At 73.1% G+C, this 15,605-nt stretch overlaps 2 protein-coding genes across 2 annotated transcripts in view; one reads left to right on the forward strand and one right to left on the reverse strand.

The window, feature by feature from the left end:
* Positions 1 to 6,588, forward strand: part of OSBPL7 (oxysterol binding protein like 7) — a 33,581-nt gene extending 26,993 nt beyond the window's left edge. The window contains exons 2-24 of the mRNA XM_072028757.1: positions 174 to 200; positions 804 to 992; positions 1,092 to 1,214; positions 1,328 to 1,381; positions 1,502 to 1,615; positions 1,698 to 1,823; positions 1,899 to 2,019; positions 2,103 to 2,206; positions 2,279 to 2,371; positions 2,452 to 2,575; positions 2,668 to 2,792; positions 2,983 to 3,090; positions 3,168 to 3,299; positions 3,723 to 3,813; positions 3,896 to 4,173; positions 4,267 to 4,404; positions 4,510 to 4,573; positions 4,642 to 4,720; positions 4,808 to 4,952; positions 5,471 to 5,612; positions 5,696 to 5,822; positions 5,920 to 6,042; positions 6,157 to 6,588. Coding sequence (XP_071884858.1) covers positions 900 to 992; positions 1,092 to 1,214; positions 1,328 to 1,381; positions 1,502 to 1,615; positions 1,698 to 1,823; positions 1,899 to 2,019; positions 2,103 to 2,206; positions 2,279 to 2,371; positions 2,452 to 2,575; positions 2,668 to 2,792; positions 2,983 to 3,090; positions 3,168 to 3,299; positions 3,723 to 3,813; positions 3,896 to 4,173; positions 4,267 to 4,404; positions 4,510 to 4,573; positions 4,642 to 4,720; positions 4,808 to 4,952; positions 5,471 to 5,612; positions 5,696 to 5,822; positions 5,920 to 6,042; positions 6,157 to 6,265 — 2,613 coding nt within the window. The 5' untranslated portion in view covers positions 174 to 200; positions 804 to 899 and the 3' untranslated portion in view covers positions 6,266 to 6,588. The remainder of the gene's footprint in view (positions 1 to 173; positions 201 to 803; positions 993 to 1,091; positions 1,215 to 1,327; positions 1,382 to 1,501; positions 1,616 to 1,697; positions 1,824 to 1,898; positions 2,020 to 2,102; positions 2,207 to 2,278; positions 2,372 to 2,451; positions 2,576 to 2,667; positions 2,793 to 2,982; positions 3,091 to 3,167; positions 3,300 to 3,722; positions 3,814 to 3,895; positions 4,174 to 4,266; positions 4,405 to 4,509; positions 4,574 to 4,641; positions 4,721 to 4,807; positions 4,953 to 5,470; positions 5,613 to 5,695; positions 5,823 to 5,919; positions 6,043 to 6,156) is intronic.
* Positions 6,589 to 7,010: 422 nt separating this feature from the next.
* Positions 7,011 to 15,123, reverse strand: TBX21 (T-box transcription factor 21). Its single transcript, XM_072028861.1, has 6 exons — positions 14,292 to 15,123; positions 8,858 to 9,012; positions 8,645 to 8,766; positions 8,403 to 8,561; positions 7,891 to 7,952; positions 7,011 to 7,815 (listed from the first exon to the last, which is right to left on the reverse strand). Exons 1-6 carry the CDS (start codon positions 14,810 to 14,812, stop codon positions 7,164 to 7,166), a joined length of 1,671 nt encoding a protein of 556 aa, XP_071884962.1. The 5' UTR covers positions 14,813 to 15,123; the 3' UTR covers positions 7,011 to 7,163.
* Between the last annotated feature and the right edge of the window lie 482 nt (positions 15,124 to 15,605).

A 15,605-nucleotide genomic window follows, 5' to 3' on the forward strand; every position in this document is an offset into this window, starting at 1 on the left:
CCTCCGGGGCAGGGGAGCGGGGCCGGGGCTGAGGCCGGGGGTGCGCGGGGGGGGTCCCGGGGCGCCGCAGGCTCCGGTCCTCCACGGTGCAGGGGGCAGAGCCGAGCGGCTCCGGCCCGGCGCCTCCGCCCCCTTCCGTGTTCCGCTTCCTGCAGCCGCCGGGCAGGATGCGACCGGCTCCGCGCCCGCCGCCCGCACAGGTGAGCCCGGGGGCACCGGGACCGGGACCGGGCCGGGGGCGGCGGGGACCCCCCGGGGCCGCTCCCTCGGGGCGCGGCGGGGACCCCCCCGGCCCCGGCCCCTCCGCTCCGGGGCGGATTCGCGGTCGCTGCCGCCCGGTGCCGCCGGGGCTCCCGCACCGGGACCGGGGTCCCCGGTAGCGCTGGAGGTGGGGGGGGGGGGGGGGCGCGGAGCGGGAGCTCCCCCCCCGGGGCTCCGTGCGGGCGGGGGGGGCCCGGCCCGGCCGGGGGCTGCGAGAGCGGCCGGGGGGGGGGCTCGGCGCTGCCGGGGGCGCATGGGGCCGGCCCCGCTCCCCCCGCCCCGGGGGGCGCTGCCGGGACCGGGACCGGGACCGGGGCTGGGGTCGGGGCCAGGACCGGGGCCGTTCCTCCCCCCCCCCGCCGTGGCACCGCCCCGTGGGGAGGGCGCGGGGCCGGACTCTGGACCCGGCGGCAGAGGCGAGATAAGGCGGGGCCGGGGCCGCCGCCCTGCGCCCGGGGAAATAGAGGCACGGGGGGGGCCGGGGGGCTGCGCTCTGCTCCCCACCCCCCGCCGCTCCCTCACCGGGCGCCCCCTCCTCGCAGCCGGTCCCCCTGCCCGGGCCGTGAGGGCCCAGCTGGGACCGCCAGCCCCCCGGTACGGACCGGGGGTGGGGGGCTCGGTGCGGCCCCCCCCCGGCCATGGGCAGCCACGAGAAGGACCCCGCGTCCCCCCGGAGGGCCCCGTCGCGCTCCAACAGCACCGTGTCCTCCAAGCACAGCAGCGTGCAGCAGGTGGGGGGCTGCGGGCGGGGGGCTCCGTGGGGCCTCGGGGGATAAAGAGAGGCCCCGGGACCCCCGGGGGACCCCCGTGGTGACGCCCCCTCCCCGCAGGGCTCGGAGAGCTGGGAGGTGGTGGAGGAGCCGCGGGGCCGGGGCAGCCCCAGCAGGGAGCCCCCACGGCAGGAGGGATTCCTGCTGAAGAAGAGGAAATGGCCCCTCAAGGGCTGGCACAAGGTAGGGGGGCGCGGGCAGAGCGTGCCCAGCCCTGGGGGGATTTCGGCCCCTGGAGGAGGGGGCTGCAGGGATCGCCCCCTGTCCCTCTGGCGATCGCCCCGCTCTGTCCCCAGAGGTATTTTGTGCTGGAAAACGGCATCCTGACCTATGCCACCACGCGCCAGGACGTGAGTATGGGCCTGGGCGGGGTGCCCGCCACCCCCCCGCGGGCACAGGGTGGGAGAGACCCCGGCTCCCCTCCCAGAAAGGGAAACTTCCCCCTGACGGCGGTCCCGGGACCCCCCCAGGTCCTGAAGGGGAAGCTGCACGGCGCCATCGACGTCCGTCAGTCCGTCATGTCCGTCAACAAGAAGGCTCAGCGCGTTGACCTGGACACGGAGGACAACATTTACCACCTCAAGGTCTGCGGGTGCCCGGCGGCTGCTGGAGGGGGCTGGGGTGTCACATCCCCCCCCCCCCCCCCAACCGGCCCCTGTCCTGCAGATCAAGTCCCCGGAGCTGTTTGCCAGCTGGGTGAGCAGCCTCTGCTCCCACCACCAGGGCGAGAGGCCGGACCCCCTCGCCTGCCCCAGCGGGGGTCCCGCCGGGACGACCCCCACCGCTGCACAGGTCGGTGGCACCTTGGGGTGGTGGCGCAGGGCCGTGTCCCTGAGCAGGGCGCTGAGGGCGTCCCTCTGTCCCCAGGGCCCGTGGACACGGATCCTGCCCTCGGGCAGCGCCCCCGCCCTGTCCGCCCTTGCCAGCTCCCGGGACAAGGTGGACGCGTGGCTGAAGGACAGCGAGGGGCTGGAGCGCTGCTCGGCCGGTGAGGGGGGCTCCGGGGGGGGGGCACGGGGACACGGGGCGCCCGTCCCCATCCCTGACCCGGCTTCTGTGCGCCCTGCCCAGAGCTGTCGGCGTGCCAGGAGCAGCTGCGGGAGCTGACGGGGATGCTGCAGAGCCTGGAGTCCCTGCACCGCATCCCCTCCGCGCCCCTCATCTCCAGCGGCCAGGTGAGCGCCAGGGTTTGCGGCCGAGCCTCGCGGCCCCCTCGCCCCGCGCTCACCACCCGCCCCTGCCCCCAGCCCTCAGCCGCCGCCGAGAGGCCCAAGAAGGGCAGGAGGAGCACCAGGATCTGGTGCACCCAGAGCTTCGCCAAGGACGACTCCATCGGCAGGGTGAGGCGGGCGCGGGCGTCCTGCCCGCCCTGGGGTCCGGCCTGGAGCCGGGACCCCCGCTGAGCCCGTGCCCCCCGCAGGTGGGCCGCCTGCACGGCTCCGTCCCCAACCTCTCGCGCTACCTGGAGCCGGGCCAGCTGCCCTTCAGCCTCCCCCCCGAGTACAGCCAGCTGCAGCGGAGCTTCTGGCTGCTGGCCCAGAAAGGTGGGACCGGGGAGGGGGCACCAAGCGGGGTGTGGGGGTGCCGGGGGGGGGGAGCTGTGCTGTAACCCCCCGCCCTGCCCCTGTCCCCGCAGTGCACGGCTCGCTCAGCAGCGTGGTGGCGGCGCTGACGGCCGAGAGGGCTCGCCTGGAGGAGATGCGGCAGGCGCTGGACCGGCGGCGCTCGGCCCCCCGCCCGGGCAGTGCTGGCCCCACTGGGGTGAGGGGCGCGGGCTGAGGGGGGTGCCGGGGGGGACCCATGGGTGCCGTGACTTGGCGGGGCCTCGGCACCGCACCGGGGGTCTCTTGGTGGTGGGGTGATCCCATGACCCCCTTGTGGCTCGGGTAGGGGGAGATGGGGGGGTCCCGGCCTTGGCCCCGGCCCCTGCCCCAGCTGAGCCCCCCCGCAGGCCGCCCTGCCCAGCCTGGAGGTGCGGGATGGGCTGCGCCGCTTCCACTCCCTGTCCGTCTCCTCCGACACCACCCTGGACTCCTTCGCCTCGCTGCACCCCGATGAGGTGAGGGGGCCAGGGCTGGGGCTGGGGGGCTCCAGGGATCCGGGGTGGGTGCTGAGCCGCTGCCTGCCCCCCCCCAGCCCGACGCGCTGCCCGCCAAGGGCCGGGAGCAGCAGCGCTCGCAGCGCAGCATCGCCTCGCTGGCCGACTCGCACACCGAGTTCTTTGACGCCTGCGAGGTTTTCCTCTCCGCCAGTTCCTCCGAGAATGAGGTGTGTGGGGGGGGGGCTTCAGGCGGGCTGGGTCAGGCGGGGGGGGGCTCTGCAGCCCCGCTCAGTGCCCCCCCAGCTGTGGTGTTCTGTCGGTTCACCTCTTTGTTCTCTCTCCCCTGTCCCAACCCATTAGCCAGCCCAGTAGCGGTCCCCTATAGCCCCCATGCCCCCCCCATGTCCCCTGCAGCCCCTGCAGGGTGCTCTGGGGCTCCACAGTCCCTGAACCCATCGGTGGGGGCCAGGTGCTGCCGGTGCCCCCCACTGCTCCTTTCCCCCCCCCAGTCCTGTGGTCCCCCCCCCGTCCTGTCCCCACGTTGTGTCCCAGACACCCCGGTCCCATCCCGATCTCCCCTGGGGGTGCCACCCCCCGGCGCAGCCCCCTGCCCCCGTAGCCCACCCGACAGCCGCTGTGCCCATCCCCAGGCCTCGGATGATGAGTCCTGCATCAGCGAGGCCACCAACAGCATCTGCGAGGACCCGGCCGAGCCGGGGGGGCCCGGGCACCCCCAGACAGGTAGAGGGGCTTCCGCGGAGGGGCGACGGGTCTGGGGTGCCCCTGTGGGGGCACCCGACCCACGTCCCCGCTGCCCCTGCAGGAGCGGACGGCCCGGGGGGGGTGGTGGAGCTGCCCCCCCTGGATCTGCCAGGGCCGGGCCCGCAGCGCCGCAGCTGCCTGCCCGCGCCCCCCGCGCCGCCGGGGGACGTGAGCCTGTGGGGGCTGCTGCGGAGCAGCGTGGGGAAGGACCTGTCCCGCGTGGCGCTGCCCGTGCAGCTCAACGAGCCGCTCAACACGCTGCAGCGCCTCTGCGAGGAGCTGGAGTACAGCGCCCTGCTCGACCGCGCCGCCCGCGCCCGAGACCCCCGGCAGCGCCTGGTGCGGGACATTGGGGGGGGGGGGACACGGCGGGGGTACGGGGTGGGGGGGACGCACCGCCGGGGGGCCCTGACCCAGCCGTGGTCGCCGCAGGTCTTGGTGGCCGCCTTCGCCGTGTCCGCCTACGCCTCCACCTTCTACCGCGCGGGCAGCAAGCCCTTCAACCCCGTGCTGGGGGAGACCTACGAGTGCGTGCGGCCCGACCGCGGCTTCCGCTTCATCAGCGAGCAGGTAGCGGGGGCGCAGGGCTGCAGGGGGCGCGGGGACGGGGATGGGGACGGGGACAGGGATGGGGACAGGGACAGGGATGGGGACTTGTGGCTCTTCCTCCCCCAGGTCTGCCACCACCCCCCCATCTCCGCCTGCCACGCCGAGTCCGACAACTTTGTCTTCTGGCAAGGTGGGTGCCGGGGGGGGGCTGCCGGGGGGCCACCAGGGGCACAGGGTCTGACCACCTGCCGCCCCCAGACATGAGGTGGAAGAACAAATTCTGGGGCAAATCCCTGGAGATCGTCCCCATGGGCACCGTCAACGTCCGGCTGCCCAGGTGAGTGCCCGCGCCCCCTGACCCCCGCACCCCCCCCCCCCCCCCCCCGGCTGCGCCCCCCGCACCCCCTGACCCCCACGCCCCCAGGTCCGGGGACCACTTCGAGTGGAACAAGGTGACCACCTGCATCCACAACGTGCTGAGCGGCCCGCGCTGGATCGAGCACTACGGGGAGGTGCTGATCCGCAACACGCGCGATGCCTCCTTCCACTGCAAGCTCACCTTCTGCAAGGTGTGACCCCGGGATCCCCCGGCCCCGCCCACCCCCTGACCACGCCCACCACGTGGCCACGCACATGTTGGGGGCTATTTTGCATAGCCATGGCCTGGCCCCGCCCCTCCAGCCCAGGCCCCGCCCCTTTAGCCATGTGCTCACCCAATCACTGCACTGTCCCCATGGCCACGCCCCTTCCCCATGGCCCCACCCATCCCATTGGCCCTGCCCCTTCTAAATGGCCCCACCCCATCGCCACGCCCCCCATGGCCTCGCCCCATCCCATTGGCCCCCTGCCTTCCCCATGGCTCCACCCCTCCACTGTAGCCCCGCCCCTTCCCGATAACCCTGCCCTTTACATGACCCCACCCAACCAATGGCCACACCCCTTCCCTATAGCCCCGCCCCTTTCCTATAGCCCTGCCCTTTGCCTGACCCCACCCAATCAATGGCCACGCCCCTTCCCTATAACCCCGCCCCCCGTAGCCCCGCCCCTCCCCGAGGCCCCGCCCCCAAGCGCGGTGTGGTGCCCGCAGGCCCGGTACTGGGGCGCGGGGGCCAACGAGGTGCAGGGCGCGGTGCTGAGCCGCAGCGGCACCGTGGTGGAGCGCCTGGCCGGCAAGTGGCACGAGGGGCTGTACCGAGGGCCCCCCCCGGGGCACTGCGTCTGGAGAGCCAGTAAGGAGCGGGGACGGGGGGGGGCCCTGCCCCAAGGGTCCTGCAGGGCGCTGAGCGTGTGCCCCCCCCCCCCCCCCCCCCAGACCCCATGCCCCACGACCACGAGAGGAATTACGGCTTCACGCAGTTCGCCCTGGAGCTGAACGAGCTGACGCCCGAGCTGCGCCGCCTGCTGCCCTCCACCGACACCCGCCTGCGCCCCGACCAGCGGTGAGCGGCACGGGGTGGGGAGGGGGTGTCCGGGTGGGGGGGGGGGTGTGGGGGGGTCCGGGGCTGTGCGGGGATCCTCACGGCGGGGGTCCCGCAGGTACCTGGAGGAGGGCAATGTGCCGGCGGCCGAGACGCAGAAGCGCCAAATCGAGCAGCTGCAGCGGGACCGGCGCCGGGTGATGGAGGAGAACAACATCACGCACCAGGCGCGCTTCTTCCGGTGGGTATGGGGGGACGGGGGCACCGGGGGCACCCGGGGAATGAGGGAAACCCCCAGGATGAGGCGTGGGGGGGGCCCTGAGGGCACCCCAGGCACGACCCCCCCCGTCCACAGGCGGCTGACGGACGCCAACGGCAAGGAGTCCTGGGTCACCAACAACACCTACTGGAAGCTGCGCCTCGATCCTGGCTTCGCCCACCTGGACAGCGCCGTGCTCTGGTAGCGGCCCCCCCCGGGGCTGAGCCCCCCCCGGCTGCTGCCCCCCCTAAGCCCCCAGATTGGGGTGCGGGGCCCCCCCCAGCTGGCTGTGGGCAGCGCCCGGCCGCGGCCCCTCGCAGCCGCTGCGCCTGCGTTCAAGCAAAACTGTGATCCCAAATAGCTGGGGGGGGGAGCTGGGGGGGCACACGTGGTGCCCTCCTGCCCCCCCTGCCCAGTCCCAGGGCGGCCTCACAGCGGGCTGGGGGTCCCGAGGTGCCCGCGGGCGGGCAGCCCCCTCCAGCCCCCCTGGATGCAGAGGGGGCCCCTCTCCAATAAAGTCTGCAGAGAGCCGCGGTGTGCAGCGTGCTTTGTCCCCCCCCCCCCCCCCAGGCTCATGCCATGTCCCCCCCCTCCCTCCGAGCCCAGGGTGTTTGGGTCCCCCCCCCCCATGTCCCACAGCACAGGCACCGCCCCCTCCCTGCCTCAGTTTCCCTCCCCGTGTCCCCCCCCCAGAGGCGAGCGAGGCGGCGTCACCCGCAGCGTCCCCTTTATTGCGCCATGTGCTGCCGCCCCCCGCCCCACGCGGGGCTCAATAAATACTTCAGCATCACCCCCCCCCCCCAAAAAAAAAACAAAACACCAAGAACAAAAAAAAAAAGGGCCCTGGCCACCCCCCCACCCCCCACCCCACCCCCGTGGCCCCACCTGGGTGGCACTGGGGGCTGATTGTCTGAATGCGCCCCCCCCCAAAAAAAAAAAAGTCTTCCCAGCACTGGGTGTTCAATGGGGGGGGGGGGGTCAGGGATGCCCTGCGCTGGGCTCCAGCCCCTGAAGGGTTTTTGCTGCCGTGGCTCTGGGGTGCCCGACGTTTGTTGGGGTGCCTGGCGTGTTGGGGGGGGGGGTCTGCATGCCACCCCCCCGGCTCAGTTCCCGTAGAAGCCGTAGTAGCCCCCGTCGGCGCCCGGCTCCTTGTCGTAGAGGTCCCCGTTGCGGGCGGGGGGCGAGCTCTCGGCGCTGGAGGGGTACGGGGACACGCGGCGCCGCTTGCACCCCCCCTCGTACAGCCCCGGCTCCGTCGCCTCCCCGGGCTTGACGGGGGGGGGCTCGGGGGTCCAGCCCTCCGCCTCCCTGCCCTTCTCCTCCCGGGGCTCCCGGTACCAGCCCAGGGTCCCGGGGCTGCCCTTGGGCACGTACTGCCCGGCGCCCCAGGCCCCCGGCCCCCCGAAAGCCGCCGGCCCCTCGGGGTAGTAGGGCAGGGGGGGGTGGGTGGGGGGGGGCAGCGCGAAGGGCTTCACCCCGTAGGGCACCAGCTTGCCCCCCCCAAACCCCCCCTCGTAGCCGCCGAACTCCAGCGCCCCGGCGGGCGGCTGCTGGGGGGCGAAGTACCAGCGGGGGGGGTCCTTGGGGGGCAGGGGCAGGGGGGGGCCCCGCTCCCCGTTGTAGAAGCGGCCGGGGGGCAGCGGGTACTGCTCCTGCAGGAAGGGCTGGAAGCGGGGGCCCGGCAGCAGCTGGGGGCAGCCGGGGGCGTCCGGAGGAGACGGGGTCAGGCGGTCGCCCTCTGAGGCCGCGTACATCCTGGGGGGGGGGGGGACAGGGTGGGTGTGGGGTGTGGGGGGGCCGGGTGGGGGGGCGGGGGGGGGGGGTACTCACGAGTCAAAGTTGTCCCGGAAGCCTTTGGCGAAGGGGTTGTGGTCGATCTTCAGCTGTGTGATCTGGGGGGGGGGGGTGGAGATGTGGGGGGGCTGGGGCTGCTGCCCCCCCCCCCGGCAGGGCTGTGTCCCAGCCCTTTTCCAGCCCGCAGCCCCCAGGGTGCCCACCCCAGGGCCCATGGTGAAGGGGGGGGGGGCTGATGGGGACCTGGGGTGCTGGGTGGTGCTGGGGGGGCACTGGGGGAGCTGGGATGCGGATGGGATATGGGGGGGGGGGATGAGGGCTGCAGGGAGTGCCGGGGTGTTGGCAGAGGGAGGGGTTGGGGCAGGGTTGGTTTTGGGGTTTCCGTGATGCTGGGGGGCCGGGGGGGCACCAGAGGGGTACTGGGGGGTACCAGGGGCTGCTGTGATGCCGGGGAGATGTTGGGGAGTGTCGGGGGTCCCCGTGAGGGTGGGGGGCGCTGCCTGGGGAGGGAGGGAAGGGGGGGGCCGGGGGGGGGGTCCCACACTCACGTCGGCGTTCTGGTAGGCGGTGACGGCGATGAACTGGGTCTCGGGGAAGGCGAAGGTGTGGGTGTGTGGGGAGGGGCCGGGCCCCTCGCCCTCGCCCTCCTTCACCTCCGTCACGTGCAGCCGCGGCTGGTACTTGTGCAGCGACTGCAGCACGATCATCTGCGGGCAGCGGCCGTCAGGGGGGGGCATGGTTTGGGGGGGGGGGGTCAGGTGTGTGTGGGGGGGGCCGGGGGGGGCCCTACCTGTCCCACGTTGTTGGCTGCGCCCTTGTTGTTGGTGAGCTTCAGCTTCCCGAAGGACACCTCCTGCCGCATCCAGTGCGCGCCCGTGTTGGGAGAGTCGGGGTGCAGGTAGAGGCGGTTCCCTGGGGGGGGGCACACAGGGGGGGGGTTACCCCGCTCACAGCACCCCCCCAGGGAGGGGTCGGGGTGGGGGCAGGGCCCGTGGTGCCGTACCTGGCATGCTGCCCTCGGCCTTGCCGCACTGCACCCACTTCCCGCCCTGGTAGCGCCAGTGGTGCTGATCCACCAGCACCACGTCCACGCAGACGCTGTAGTGGGCCACGGGGTTGAGCCCGGACAGGTTGAAGCTGAGGAACGGGAACATGCGCCTGGGGGGGGCACAACGGGAGCGTTACCCCCCCCCACTGCCCCGCTGCACCCGCTGCGGGGCCGGGGCACAGCGGGTGCGTTACCCCCACCCGGCGCGGGGCCGTGGGTCCCGCTCTACCCATGGGGGGGGGAAGCCACCACCAGCCCCCCCCCCGTGCCCGGTGGGTGCCATCGGCGCTGACTGACCCCGGCAGCTGGGGGCTGCTCTCCGGGGCCGATCCCCCCCCCCCCGGCACCTTCCTCCCCCTCCCCGAGCACCTTCCGGTTCGGAAACCAACACCGCTGCTATTTCGGGCTGGGCGCCAGCGCCAAGGGCAGCGAGGGGACGGGACGGGACGGCCAGGGGGGTCCCTGCGGTCGGGGGCTGCATCTGCCCCCCCCCCCAGCACGGCCATGCCCTGTGCACAAAGTGGGGACGACCCCAAACCCTCACCCCCGGGTTCAGTCCCTGCTGGCCCCAGCTGCAGGTTTGGGGTCACAGCGGGACCTCGAGCTGGGGACGCTGCTTCAGGACCCCCCCCAGCCAGAGTTTGGCTCCTCAAGGGGGGGCTTTTTTTTTTTTTGGGGGGGGGGGGGCACCTCAGCACCCGCTGTTGTTTCGGCCAGCCCCAGTCCCAGCAGCGCCATCAGCCCGTGCCGCTGCCTGGGTGCTGGTGCCCAGCGGGTGAGGGTGGGGGGCACAGGTCAGGGCGTGTGTGTGTGTGGGGGGGGGGGGCTCGTCCCCTCCACTCTGCTTTCCTCCCGGTGCCGCCGTTTCCCAAAAAGCAGGGACCGGGGCTCCTCCGAACGGGCCCCAAAAGCCGTGAGCTGCTGCGGGCGGCCGGGTGGGCAGCAGGGTGGGGTGGGGGCCCTGCTGCTCCCCCCCCCAGCTGCAGCCCTGGGGTTTGCTTTGCCTCCCCACTGGGAAGGGGGGGTCCCTGCCCCTGCCCCCCCAGCCCTGGGGTTCTCGCCCTGCCCTGAGGCAGAGCCCGGTGGATTCGGGACGGCACCTGCAGGGCGGGGGCTCCACGGCCCCGTCCCGCTCCTCTGCATCTGCTGGGGGTGGGCAGGCAGAAATATGGGGGGGGGGGCCGGGGCCGGGGAGCCCCCGAAGCTGCCGGTGCCGGTGGGCTCCGGGGTAGGAAGCGCCGCTTGGGCAGGGGCTGTGGGGCCGGGGCCAGCAGCGGGCGAGGAGCAGGGGAAAGAGTGCATGGAGCACGGCCGGGGGCTGGTGACTCAACAGTGCCCTTGTGAGAGAGGGAGGAAAAGAAAGAACAAGAAAACAAGAAAACAAGAAAAAAAAAAAAAAAGAAAAAAAGAAAAAAAGAAAAAAAAAAAAGAAAAAAAGAAAAAGAAAGCAGCGCGCTGCCAGGAGCCGCGCACGTGCTCGGCACTGGGGCCGAGGCAGGCGGCAGCCCCCGGCACCGCGGCTCTGGGGGGGCTGTGGGGGGGCCGACACCCGGCCCCCGGCACGCACCGAGCCCCGGGGGGGGGCCCTGGGCTCATCCCTGCCCGGCCTCGGCTGGGGTTTGGTCCCCAAGAAGCTGCCGCTTCGAGGCACCGGGGCTCCCCCCCCCCCCCCGATAAAATCCCGACCACATCAAAGGGCGGCAGCAAGGGCTGCACCGGCCCCCAGGCACCGGCAGCACCGGGCTGCATCGGGCCCTGGGTGGCCCCCGGGGAAATGCCCCCCCCCCCCGGCACCGGGTCCCGGTGAGCCGCTCAGCCGCGGTGCAGGCAGGCGCGCTGGGTGCCGCACCAAGCCCCGTGCTGCAGAGAGCAGGGAGGAAGAAATGAGCATTTTTCTGGGGTTTTGCACTTTGTTTGCTCCACCACAACCGTCTCCCCAATGCTGCGCTGATGGGGGAGCAAAGAGAGATTTTTATTTCAAACGCTGCCGTGGTGCAAACCACAGGGCTTGGCCGGGGCACTGGAGGGCGGTGGCAAGACCCGAAACCACGCAAGCCTCGCATTTATTTTTAAATCCACCGGCGTTGTAGCTCCTGGGGCTGCTTCTCAGGCAGGACTCGGCTCCCCTGGGTTTGGCCCCTGTGGTTTGGGAGGTGCCACGCGGGGGTGCGGGACCCCCACCGGCCCAGCCCCGCGCTCGCCCCGAAGCTGGCGCCAGCCTCCTGCCTCTGCCCCTCTGCAGCTTTGTCCCTGGAGCTCTGCGGGGGGCTCCCGGCTGCCCCCAGGTGCCCCTGCAGGAACCCCTTGACTCGGGTGTCCCCCCCCCACCAGGGCCCGGTGCAGCTGGGGGGCCAGGGGGTGCACGCATCCAGGGCACAGGGCTGCAAGGACGCAGGGCTGCAGCTTGCAGGAGAACCTGGGCACAGGGGGAGCAGGGAGCTGAGGATGAGCCCTGCCGGGGAGGCGAGCGGGCGGCCCGGGGGGAGCCTTGCTCAGGCAGCCCCCGGAGCCCACACACCGGGGGGGGGGCTGCCAGCTTCCTGAGCCGCCTCGGCTCCCCATGGCAACCCCCAGACGAAGCGGCCGCAAGAACCACGGCCGCGTGGGAGATCGGCGCAGCCCCTGCAGCACCTGCCCCAGCCCCCACCCCACGGCGCAGCACGGCACAGCACAGCACGGCGTGGCACGGCACGGCGCGGGGAGCTGGCCTCGTCCTCCCCGTGCAGCCGCCTGGGAACACCGTCCCCATCCCCATCCCTGTCCCCATCCCCATGCAGCCACCAGCGAGGGCGAAGCAGCCCAGGGTCCCCCCAAAAGGTGAAGCCAGCCCCGCAGCGCCCCGTTGTGAGGCCACCTCCTGTGTGTCCCAAAGCGGAGCCAACCCCTGCATCCGCCCAGAGCCAAACCGTCCCCAAGTGCAGATGGCAACTGGAAAGTGTCCCGGGTCCCCCCAAAAGGTTCCACCAACTCACGCGCCCCTAAATACACAGCCACCCCTGCACCCCCTGAAGGCAATGCCACCCCTCGTGTCCCCAAAGCTGTGTCCCCGAGGGCACAGCCAGCCCCCGAGCCCTCCGAGGGCACAGCCCCAGCTTCGGCAAAAAACGGTGGCAGGAATTCCCCAGACCCTTTGCCCCATGGCCCATGTGGCAGTGCTGAGTCCTTGGGGTTTTCCGCAGAAATCCTGCCCTGGCCGAGCCCCGGGCACTGCAGAGGAGGGCAGGGACCCACCGGGGAGCCCGGGGGGGGGCATTTTTCCACTGGGGAGGAGAGGGCACAGGACAGTGTGGGCAGGCGGGGGACGTGGAATGGAGCTGGGGCAGGAGCGGGCAGGAAGGCGCTGGTGGGGTAAATCCCCCCCGCCTGGATCCACGGCGAGCTGGGGGTCACCCAGTGCAGCCCCCCCCACCTGGCCTCAGCTCCTCTCCGAGGGGGCAGTGGCCAGGAGGGAGCTGTGGGGCTGCACAGCCCAGCGGGGGGGGTCCTCACCCCAGTGGGACGCGGCCCCCGTCCTGCCCCAGCTCTGCCAGCGGCACCAGCAGGCCCCAGCCCCCGTGCACCTTTCCCTTCATGCCCCCGCTTTGGGTTTTTTTCCTGTGTTTCAGCAGCGCTGCAGCCAGGCCCTGCACAGAGATTTTTGCAAAAGCAGCTCAGGGTCTGGGGAAGCGGATGTTTTGTGGCTCTGGGTTTTGACATCTCCTCGGGGCTGGCTTTGGTGTGAGCCCCCCCAGCGCAGACCACACATCCCCCAGACCCCGGCTCCTCTGCAGAGCTCTCACAGGGCACGGAGCCAGAGGAAGAGCCCCCGAAGAGCCCAGTTTCGGGCAGGAGCCGGTGGCAGGGGCAGACCCAGCAGCGGGACAAGGGAAGGGGGCTCTGCGGGCACCGCGCCCCCAGGACCTGGATGGGGGTGGGCAGGAAACACCCCCAAGGCACTGACACCCCTGGCCTACAGGGGACACGGGGGACACATTGCCTGTCCCCAACGGTGACAGTTTGCTGCTGCACGGCCCCGAGCCCAGCAGGGGGGGGCCAGGGGGAGCAGGCCCGGGGAGGACGGTGGCAAACCAAGCGGCCCTAACGCGTTCAGACTTCCACCACATTCAGCAGGTCGGGGCCAGCATCGAAGTGACACCGTCTGTCTCGGCCCGGGGAAGGCGGAGGGGGGGGCAGCAGAGGGGCGCTGCCAGCGGCCCCCGGCCCCGACGCTCACCCAGGAAAAGGGGCTGAGAGCGGAGTGAGGCTGGGGGGGGGGGGGTGGATGGCAGTGGGGGGGTGGCTGCAGCAGGGGAGCTGGGGGCTCCGCCAGCCACAGGCAGAGCTGAGCCCCGACCGCAGGGACACACAACTGCAGCTGCTGCCGGCCCCCCCCCGCCTGCTCCAGCACAGCCGAGCCCTGCCACGCACACCAGACCCTGCCTGCCCCCCCCACACTCGTTCTCGTGCTCCCCTCATTTCAGCACAAAACTCCAGCCTGGGGTCAAAGGGCAAGCTCTGGGGGGTGGCTCCATGGCCCCCAGTGCACCCAGTGCCCCTGAGCAGGAGTGCCAGCAGGGGCAGGGGGGTCTCAGCCTCCCCCCAGCACGCTCCCCAGTCCTGCCCCAGTCTCCAGCCCCTTCCCAGCTCCGGCTGCAGCCCCATTACGAGCACCGCGGGCAGGAGGGGACAGCGGGTGCCCACCTGCGGTGTCCCCAGCAGCTGTTTTGGTGCCCTGAACCTCACCAAAGTGCCCCCCACACACATACATGGGGGGCTCCCGGCCTCTGCCTCCCCCCCCCCCCAGAGGAGCGCAGGCACCTGGGGTCAGCAGCTCAGGTGGGGATTCCTGTGCCGCGGGGGGCTCGGGGCTGTCGCCCACCCCCTGTGCTCGTGGCCCCCCCACTTGTTGCAGCACCAAGCTCTGGATCCAGTCCCTCTGCTCCCTGGGACAATCGCCCCGCTCTCCCCAGTACAACCAGCACCAGTGTCCCCGTACCCAGCCCGGTCACGGGAGGTCCTGAGCCCCCATTCCTCCCTCACGGACACGGGGACACCCCCACGGGACCCCAAAGACGTCCCGCAGAGCCTGTGCCGGCAGCGGGCTCCGTCCCCTTTCTCTTTGCAACCAGCTTCCAGTTGCCCAAAAAGTCACACCGGGGGGGGGGCTGCTTTGCCCCCCATATTTTTTTCCCTCTGCACACACAGAAAGACCCCCCCCGAGGCTCGGGGACCCCCCCTCACTCTCACAGCCCCGACACATCCGCCCCAGCCTCCCGGGGAGGGCAGTGGAGGCAGCGCAGCCTCAGCCCCCGCCGGCCCCGGCCCGTCCCGGTGCCGCCGCCCCGGCAGCCCCATCCCCGGCCCCCCCGCGCCCCCGGAGCCCCCCGGAACCCCCCGGCCCGGCGCTCACCTGCCCTGCTTGGTGATGATCATCTCGGTCTGGTGCTTGTGGAACTTGGCCCACAGCGGGAAGTTGTTGAGCATCACCTGCACCTTGCCGGCCGCCCGGTACCCGGGCAGGGCGCAGAGCGGCCCGGCGCGGGGGCACAGCGCGGGGGCTCCCCCGGGGCCGTAGGCTCCCTCCGCGCCCCCGTACAGCTCCGCGCCCCCGTAGCCCTCGCCCGCCGCCGCCGCCGCGTATCCGCTCCCCGAGGCCGGGGCGGCGGCGGGCGGCGGTGCCCGGTAGGGAGGGCACGGCCCGAGGAAGCGGCCGCCGCCGCCGCCGCCAGCGCCGAAGCCGCCGGGCACGGGGGGCGCACCGTAGGGCAGCGGCGGGACGGGCGGCTCCGGGGCCCCGGGCTCGCCGTAGTAAGCGGCGGCGGCGGCGGCGGCGTCCCGGGCGCCCGGCGGCTCCTTGGCGAAGCTGGCGGCGCCGCTGAGCATGGGGAGGGCGGCGCGGGGGGCTCCGGCGGCCGGCTCCAGCGCGCCCATGGACGGGCGGCGGGGAGCCCGAGCCCGGCCCCGCTCCGCCGCTCACCGGCCCCGCCGCCCCCGGCGCCCCCGAGCCTCAGCGGCGCCCCCCGCGCTGCGCGCCCGCCTCTCGCTCCATGCCCCGGGGAAAGCCGCGGGGGCCGAGGAAGGAAAAGCCCCGGACTGGCGGAAAGCCCCGGACGTGCCGCCGGGATGGGAGGGGGGGTACCGGGGGGCGAGGTGTGTGTGTGGGGGGGGCCGCCCTGCCCCGCTGCTGCCGGTGCCGCCGCCCTCACCGCACCTGCCCCATCCCCGCCGCCCGCGCCTCTTATCCAAAGAAGCGGCTCCGCACCGGGAGCCCCGCCCGGGGCCGCCCCGTCCAACCCCCACCGGGGCGGGGAACCGGCACGGGGCGGGGCCGCGCGGCACCGGGACACGCGGGGGGCCGGGGAGCGGGACGGGGGCGGCGGCCGGGGATGGGGACCGGGGACCGGGCACGGAGCGCCCGGCACCGACCGGGGGCCGGCCCGAGCCCTGACCCCTCGGTGTCCGTTAATTCGCCACCTGCCCGGTGCTGGCCCCGTGCCCCCCGCACGCCCCCACCGCCCGCTGGGTGTTTGGGGCCCCCCCGTGCCCCCCCGGGGTCACAGCTCGGAGCTGCCCCAAGGCAGAGCCGCGGGGCCCCCTCTGAGCAGGGGCTTTTTGGGGCTCACCGGGAGGAAACCGGCACGGACCCAGCCCGGCTCCTGCTGGGGACGGAGCAACCTGGAGCAAAGAGCGGGGCTGGGGGTGCCTGGGGGGGGGGGCAGCTGGG

The sequence above is a fragment of the Anas platyrhynchos genome, chromosome 28, assembly GCF_047663525.1.
Source record: "Anas platyrhynchos isolate ZD024472 breed Pekin duck chromosome 28, IASCAAS_PekinDuck_T2T, whole genome shotgun sequence".
NCBI classification, from domain to species: Eukaryota; Metazoa; Chordata; class Aves; order Anseriformes; family Anatidae; genus Anas; species Anas platyrhynchos.